The 8,778-nt window shown below is 55.2% G+C and overlaps 1 protein-coding gene across 1 annotated transcript; it reads right to left on the bottom strand.

Annotated features, from left to right (window-relative positions):
• Positions 1-6,042: 6,042 nt before the first annotated feature.
• On the bottom strand, positions 6,043-7,875 carry HES2 (hes family bHLH transcription factor 2). The gene is made up of 4 exons (XM_058719291.1): positions 7,749-7,875; positions 7,565-7,660; positions 7,201-7,300; positions 6,043-7,124 (listed from the first exon to the last, which is right to left on the bottom strand). Exons 1-4 carry the CDS (start codon positions 7,791-7,793, stop codon positions 6,874-6,876), a joined length of 492 nt encoding a protein of 163 aa, XP_058575274.1. The 5' UTR covers positions 7,794-7,875; the 3' UTR covers positions 6,043-6,873.
• Positions 7,876-8,778: the final 903 nt, after the last annotated feature.

The following is an 8,778-nucleotide window of genomic DNA, read 5'->3' as shown; positions in this document are numbered from 1 at the left end:
CAAAATAAAAAGCTTTTGCTCGGTTAAGGAAACCATTAACAAAACGACTCGGAAATGTACTAGATGGGAAAAGGTATTTGCAAACAGCATATGTGATAAGGGATTAATATCCAAAATATACAAAGAACTTATACAACTCAACACCAAAAGGCCAAATAATTCGATTAAAATGGGCAGAAGACATGAATAGCTATCTATCCAAAGAAGACCACAGATGCATGAAAAGATGCTCAACATCACTCATCAGCAGGGAAATGCAAATCAAAACGACGAGGCATCACCCCACACCTGTCAGATCGGCTAAAATCAACAACCCCAGAAACAACAGGTGTCGGTGAGGATGTGGAGAGAAAGGAACCTTCTTGCCCTGTTGGTGGGAACGCAAACTGGTGCAGCCACTGCGGAAACGAGTACGGATGTTCCTCAAAAAATTAAAAATAGAATTATGACCCAGTGATTCCATTACTGGGATCTACCCAAAGAAAACAAAACTCTAATTTGAAAAGACATAGGCACCCCTATGTTTATCACAGCATTATTTGCAATAGCAAAGATAAGGAAGCAACCCAAGTGCCCATAGATAAAGACGACAAAGAAGGATAAAGGAGATGTGAGATATATCACATATATATATATAAATGGAATATTATTCAGCCATAAGAAAGAATGAGATCTTGCCATTGGTGATGACATGGGTGGACCGAGAAGGTATCATGCTAAGCAAAATAAGTCACTCAGAGAAAGACAAATATGATTTCACTCATAATGTAGAATCTAAAAAAAACAAAACAAATGAGGCACACCTGGGTGGCTCAGTCAATCAGTTAAGCGTCCGACTTCGGCTCAGGTCATAATCTCGAGGTTCGTGAGTTCGAGCCCTGCGTCGGGCTCTGTGCTGACAGCTCGGAGCCCGGAGCCTGCTTCGAATTCTGTGTCTCCCTCTCTCTGCCCCTCCTTTGCTCACGCTTTGTCTCTCTCTCTCTCTCTCTCTCTCTCTCTTTAAAAAATAAATAAACATTAAAAATAACTTAAAAACAAAATAAATGAATAAACAAAGAATAAAAGAGACAAAAAAACCCCACACACTCTTAAATACAGAGAATAAACTGGTGATCGCCAGAGGGGAGGTGGGTGGGGGATGTGAGAGAAAGGGGATTAAGAGTTTATGGGGAACACTGTATAACGTATAGAATTTTTGAATCAGTGTATTGTGCACCTGAAACTAACAGATCACGGTAGGTCAATTATACTTCAATTTTTAAAAATGGTTAAAAAAAAAAAGGAAAGAAAAGAAAAAAAGTGCAAAGCTCTGTCCCCAAGCAGGATAGGCTAGTAAATCAAAACAGTGTAGATTCCCAAAGTGGCAAACATTGATGCCACTCTTAAAAGGCCTAAAGTGTGCATCATAGCTTAATTTCAGTCATCTCCAGGATGCCCCATGCGAGGTTCAAACTCACAACCCTGAGATCAAGAGCCATGAGCTTTATGGACTGAGCCAGCCAGGTGCCGTGTTTATCACAGCTTAATTTAACCAGTCTACTTCCTATGAGAACCGGACAGATCTTCTGCAAACTCAATCAAGGGGCAGCCCCAGTTTCAGATACCGTTTCTTTTCATTCTTGTTTTTGGCGGTAAAATACCCAGAAAATTCACCCTCTTAACCGTCTTTAAGTGTGCGGTCCAGTGGCATGGAAGCACATTCACGTTATTAGCCAACCAGCATCACCATCCGTCCCCGGGACTCGTTTCATCTTGCAATCCTGGAGCCCTGTCTCCCCCGAACACTAACTCCGTCTTCTGTCCTTCCCCCCAGCCCTGGGAACCCACAGTCCTCAGACGCGGTGTCTTTGCCCGAGCAGACTAACCTGGCCTCGGGTGTGTATGGTGTGAGGCTGGTGACTCAGACACAGGGCATCCGAACTCCTGGACGCAGGAGCTGGAAATCTGCATTTCACAAGCTTCCCAGAAAGGTGTAAAGGAAAAAAAAATGCCGTAAATACTGTAACTGTTCGTGTAAATATATAGCTTGTAACATAATAGCCCATAATGAATGGATGCAGTGAATGGAAGACATTTACCGTGTTATTGTCATTGAGCATTCTGGACTCTTACATTTGACCATGGAGTGTCTACTCTGGATTTAGCAGGAAGCTGATGAAGCTCAAGCTTGGATCTGCTCCCAAGGAAGGGCATAACCTAGTAGAATGTTCTGGAACGGAGGAAAGGCCTGGGTTGTCACCAGGGAGGTTTTCTGTGGAAGTGTGCCTGACAAATTGCTTGAAGAGAAACCAAAAGCATAGACATCAGTCTGCAAGCGCCACTCGTCTGATGTGATTTATTTTTTCACTGAGTATTTTCATACTGTGTCTGTATTTACAATTTTATATTGGAATGTAGCCCCACAAAACCTAGGTCTGCCTCTGATTTCTGAGGTCTAGAATGGTTCTTTGTTCTTTAATAACTTGGTCCCATTCTCCCTGAGGCTCGTAGTATGCCAAGCACCAAGGCAGGTGGTCTGGGCCCACCCTCCGCAACAGAACGAGCAGTGAGCACATACTCGGCTGGGAATCTCCTTCCTTCACCAGGGAACCCAGCCTCACAAAGCTGTGACCAGCCCCTGGGGCCCCTGCTCCCTACTGCCCCCCAGTGGATCTCAGGTGACTAGACACCACCTGTACACTGGGTGTGCCCACTAAGTGCCTTTCTCACGCCGCTGAAAGTGCCTGGGGCTTTGCCAGGGCCTCTCAAAACCCAGAGCGAAACTGGTTGCTCACTGGGAACTCTCAGTGGGTGGCAGCCTTCTCCCGCACATCACATGCCCTGGCAGCTCCCTGCAGGGCGGTCACTTGGCTGTGCAGAGGGATACACACACACACACACACACACACACACACACACACACACATATGCAGTCAGTACCCCAGAGACACAGCCACACTGGTAAGCGGCCAGGCCAGAAGTAAAACCAAGGGAAAAAACACCATTGGCTGGGTTAGTTCTTTTCTGGGATGTCTATAGCAACCTAGTATGTTTTGTTTTGTTTTTTTTTAAATTTTTTTTTTCAACGTTTTTTATTTATTTTTGGGACAGAGAGAGACATAGCATGAACGGGGGAGGGGCAGAGAGAGAGGGAGACACAGAATCGGAAACAGGCTCCAGGCTCTGAGCCATCAGCCCAGAGCCCGACGCGGGGCTCGAACTCACGGACCGCGAGATCGTGACCTGGCTGAAGTCGGACGCTTAACCGACTGCGCCACCCAGGCGCCCCTGTTTTGTTTTTTTTAAAAAGGCCACATAATTTGCAACAACGTGGATGGAACTGGAGGGTATTATGCTAAGTGAAATAAGCCAGGCAGAGAAAGACAGATACCATATGCTTTCACTCATATGTGGATCCTGAGAAACTTAACAAAGACCATGGGGGAGGGGGAGGGAGAAAAAAAGTTACAGAGAGGGAGGGAGGCAAACCATAAGAGACTCTTGAGGACTGAGAACAAACTAAGGGTAGATGGGGGTGGGGGAGAGGGGAAAGTGGGTGATGGGCAGGGAGGAGGGCACTTGTTGGGAAGAGCACTGGGTGTTGTATGGAAACCAATTTGACAATAAATTATATTAAATATAAATATACATATATATATATATATATATATATATATATATAGCCACATAAAGGGACTCCTGCATGGCTCAGTTGGTTAAGCCTCCGACTTCAACTCAGGTCAGGATCTCTCAGTCTATGAGTTCAAGCCCCTAATCGGGCTCTGTGCTGACAGCTCAGAGCCTGGAGCCTGCTTTGGATTCTGTGCCTCCCTCTCTCTCTGCCTCTCCCTCTCTCAAAAATAAATAAACATTAAAAAAATTTTAAAATATGGCCACATATGGATGTTTCAAATAGGAGATAGTTGCCCATGATGGGGAAGCCCCCCTCTGTCTTGCTGCTGTCTCCAGAGTGGTCACCCCAAAGCATGGTGGGGGGAGGTTCTGCAGAGCCGTAGATTTTTTCCAGACATTCCCGCAGGCTATGTTCATTCTGATCCTGTTACAGATAAACCAGTGGGAGACTCATTGGCAGAGTCTGGGCTTCACAGGCAGAGCAGAGCAATTTGTAAATGTTTATTAGAAGATCCCTCCTTGGCAACGTGCTCTTTATCCTCCCTCATGGAAATGAGATTTGACCTCTCCAAAGTAACTGGTGCTGGGGAGGGGGGATGTGTGGGGTTTGGCCCGAGTTTCCCAGACAGCTCAGTGCTCTGGTTATCCTTGGGCCATTGGATCATTTCACCCACTGGTTTATGAGAGACACAGGAGACTTTTGTCCAACCAAGCGTGATAACCAGACAGTTAGATTCAGTCATGGGATCATAGCAGAGAGGACATCATAAGTGCTGGTCACCGGACACAATGTGGGCCTTGTTAAAGATCATTAAATGCCCCTCTGAGTGAGGCAGCCTCCCCCACGTAGAAAAAGGCTGCACTGCCCTTCGTTCACCTTTAGGAACACCTGGGGAGGAACCTGAGGGGGTCCTGTGGAGGAGGCTGGTATCATCCCTGTTTCAACAAGCCCAGTTCAGAGGACCAGCTGAGAACTTGTGGGCAGCTGTTGCCTATTCCGACTGGGAAACCGGCTTCTCACTGCAGGCCCAGAACCTCACCTGCCTGGGCACGCCTCAGCTCCTTGCCAGGGCCGGGGTAGCCACCCGGTCCAGGCTCCCCGGAACGCCTGATCCCGTGAGTCACAGGCCTGTCTACACTCCCCTCCTTCCCGGCTGCTTGTCTTATAGTTTGATTGGCGTCAAGTCAATGGGAGTCACAGGGTTGAGGACCCAGGTGGGGCTCAGAAGCGAGAAGTGGCAAATATGACCCAAAGAGGGAAAGGGGCCTCTGGTCGGCCAGTTCTTACTGTCTTCAAACCTGTGTCAAAAGATATTACGTGTTGGGAACAAGGACCCTGCTCAGTGTGCACCCAGCGCGGAGTCCTCAACCCAAGGAGGAAACCTGACATCATGTGGTGGGTGTGGGCTGCCCCTCCTTATCCACCTGCTCCTGGAGACTCGGGAAAACAGGCTTACATTCTCAGGAACAGGGAAAACCAGCAGAAACTGCTCTTTTGGTTCTCCCACCCTCCCCCACGTTTTTCCCCCGGGACGCACAAGTTTTGGTGGAGCCGATATGCAAAGTGACATTAGGGACTAGGGGTGGGAGTCGGGGCAAAAGGACTCCGTACAGCTGGGGTCCAGTCACACTGCCTGTTCGTTAGCTCGCGATGTTTATTAGGCAGCCACCACGTGCTGAGTTCCTGGGGGTCACAGAGGCACACTCAGCCCTCGCCCTGCCCTCTAGGAACTTACAGTCTAGCCAGCTGGGCCTGACAGGTGGCAGGACAACACTCCTGGCTGGGGGCGCACCTGTTGTCTTTTTTTTAATTAAAAAACATTTTTTTAATGTTTTTATTTTTGAGAGAGAGCACGAGTGGGGGAGGTGCAGAGAGAGAGAGAGAGAGAGAGGGAGACACAGAATCCAAAGCAGGCTCCAGGCTCTGAGCTGTCAGCACAGAGCCCGATGCGGGGCTCGAACCCACAGATGGTGAGATGATGGCCTGAGCCGAAGTTGGACACTCAACTGACTGAGCCACCCAGGCGCCCCTCACCTGTTGTCTTAACACTGACTCCTCCGAAAATGCCCACAGCGTCCCACCCAAATCAGTGCCCAGGCCACCATGGGTTTGTGACATAGTTGGACTTAGTTAACATGCCTGCCAAGTCAGCTCCTCTTGTCCCTAGTGCCCTGGTCCCTTGCTCGGGATGTTGGACTGGGGATGGCCGGGAGGACTGCCAACCTCCCTCGAATGCCCAGTGAATCCTCGTAAAACAGGAACATGCCCAGCAGGCTGCAGCTGCACCCCCCCTCCTGGGCACGCAGGACTGGGGACCGCAGTCCCCTCCCTGAGTCTTCTCAGGCTCCCCTTGTTTCCATGCAGAGGGAAAAGAAGTCCGAAGAACAAGTTGCTTCCAGTAACTTGTCCTAAGGAGTAGCAGGGAGCAGTTTGCAAGAGAAAATGAGGAAAGGTGTTTCCCTGCTCCTTTATTTGTTCTTATCCCCTGAATTTCTGCCGCTCTGGGTGACACACAGGCCCTGCTCACCTCACATTGGCATGGACTCTGCTGGGCCCAGGCCCTCCAAGCGACAAGCTTCCTTGAGGCCACAGGGCACCCTCCTTATCCCACCCCTTCCTCACACCCCAAGACCCCCTAGAGGTAACTTAACGCTGGGGAAGTAAGTCCAAGTAAGTCCAAGGCCCTGTTACAATGCCCCCAACCCCAGCAACACAGAGCCTTGGCTGCACCCGGTCCCTATAACTGAAAGCATGGGACAGGAGAGCCCAGGAGCAGAGGTGATGGCTGCCGGCCCATAGAGCCCCTCAGGCCATTGCTATTGTGTGTCCAGAGGTTCCAAAGCTGAGCTGTTAAGGAGCCAGGCCCAACTGGGAGGGCAGTGACCAGTCAGAATAGACGTGAGCTCCTGGCCCAGTCTTTGGGCTGGTGCCAGCTGCCCAAGCATGGCTGGCGCAGTACCAGGGCCCACCTCCAGTCGCTGCGGTGGGGGGCTCCTTCCTCCCTCTGCAGCCACCTGCCCCCTTCACCTCCACCTAGACGCACCCAAGTTGGGGTGAGGCTGGGCTGCTCCACTGATTGCCTTAAGCTGAGCCAGCATGGCCTTCAGTCGCCACACGGATCCCAAACATCCAGGTTGCGGCCTGTGGATGCTGGGCTGCTACCTCGTGACGGGAACGGCAGCTGGCACCACGGGTTTCCTCTGTCTGCCCAGCGCCCCAGGTCTCTTGCAGCCAGCAGGGTCCGGGGACTGGCTAGGGGGCTACCAGGGCCTCCAGAGGCCGCGGGGAGGTTCAGGGGGCGCGGGCGCAGGCGCGGCCGGCGGGGAAGGCGCGGGAGGGCCGCAGGAGTCCCCAGCGCGCCCCCCGTCGGGGGTGGTGCCGGCCGCCCTCCGCCGCAGGTGCTCCAGCAGGCGAGCGCTCACGGCGGGCTCCAGGACGCGGCAGGCGGGCAGCACACGGGCCAGACGCGCCAGGCAGGCGCGGTAGCCCTCACCGTAGCTGTCGGAGGGCGCTGCGGACCGAGAGAGGCGTGAGGCACGCGGTGGGGCGTGGGGCAGGGCTGCGGCGGGGCGGGGCGGGTCACTCACCGGGTGCTGCCGCGGGGCCGGAGGACGCGGGCAGCTCCTGCAGGAAGCGCACGGTCATCTCCAGGATGTCCGCCTTCTCCAGCTTCGAGCAGTGGGAGCTCTGCGCCCGGCCACGAGGGAGAGGGGCAGAGACACGGACAAACGAGACACATCTCCGGCCGACTGCCGTGAGCGCCGGGGTGTGGGGCGCGCGTGGCCGGGGGTGGGTCGGCCCCTCGGCGCCAGCCACGCTCGGGCTCGGCCTCGGGCGCCGCGCGGAGGCCCCTCGCCGGCTCCGGGGACAAGGGCCCCTCGGCCCACCCACCCTCCTCGCTCTGCGCCCCGGGAGTCCCCACCCCCGGCCCCCGAGAGCCCCGGCACCCACCTCCCTGCCCAGCAGCGGCAGGATGAGCCCCTTGAGTTGCCTCAGGCTCGCGTTGATGCGCGCGCGGCGGCGCTTCTCCAGCAGCGGCTTCAGGCTCTGCGGACGGGCGCCCAGGCCGAGGTCAGGCGGGTCGCATCAAGGTCCCCGCCCCGGCCGCCCAGCCCTCAGTCCCCAGCCCCCCTACCTTGCGCAGCTCCGCCGGGTCCCCCGCCCTCCGAGGCAGCCCCATGCTCGGCGGAGAAGCGGCGCGCAGACCGAGCCGGGAGGAAAAGAGCAGCGCGCAGCGGGGGCAGTCCCGGGAGGGTGGCGCACCGAGCCCGCCGCCCGGCTTTAAGGAGGCGGTGTCGCCCGCCCCGCCCCGCCCCGCCCCGCCCCAAGGAGTCTGGCGGCCCGGGGTCCCACCTCCCGTCTTTGTTCCCTCGCAGGGTAGGGGCGAGCGGGTGACTGCAGAGCCCCCCAAGGTGCTGCCCTCGTGCGGCCTTCGCATCCCATCTGCGGCGCGGTCCCGGGCGGGGGGCGCACCCGAGCACCTGCAGGGGGTATGTGGGCGCCATCGGAACCTTCGCGGTCCTGAGCTTGCTCCTTCATTCGCGCCCAGCACCTCCTGTGAGCCCCGCCCCAGGCCGGGGCGGGGGACCTAGCGGCGGCAGGAGTTCCCACGTAGGTTTCGAAACAAGGGGAGGGACTCCCCCCACGAGTAGCTCTGCCGACTGAAGGGCTGAGCTGGAAGGGGAAACCGAGGCCCAGAGTAAAGTGTCAGCTTGCTCGGGCCCTAGCCTCTGGGAACTGGCCGGTCGCTGGAGGCCTGCCCTGGCTCTAACGACCTCACAGAATCTTCCAACGGCTCACCAACTTAGGGATCATTGGGTTCTCCCGTGCTCGGATTTGGATGGGTAAACTGAGGCCCGGAGAAGACGAGGCAATCCAGGAGCCCTGGGCTCGTTTTCATTTCAATTGGCTCCAGCGGCGGGTTCCTACCCGCGAGACGGTCGGAGTTCACGTGACGAGCGGGGCGGGGCGGTCCTGGGTGCCCCCTGCCCGCTGTCCGCCTCGGCCCCAGCGGTCCGCCGGGCCCGCCTCCGCGCCGCGTGGCCGTTGCTGTGCCAAACTGGCTGGGCGTCCCCCGCCCATCTGCTCGGGGCTGCCCTCCCCCAGCCGGCTGGCGGGGCAACGGACAGCCTTGCGGACTGGGACTGCCGGCCGACCTGTGGGCG

Source organism: Neofelis nebulosa, chromosome 2, assembly GCF_028018385.1.
Source record: "Neofelis nebulosa isolate mNeoNeb1 chromosome 2, mNeoNeb1.pri, whole genome shotgun sequence".
Classification (NCBI taxonomy): domain Eukaryota; kingdom Metazoa; phylum Chordata; class Mammalia; order Carnivora; family Felidae; genus Neofelis; species Neofelis nebulosa.
Note: the sequence above shows the minus strand (reverse complement) of the source record. Positions and strands in the feature narration are given on the sequence as shown.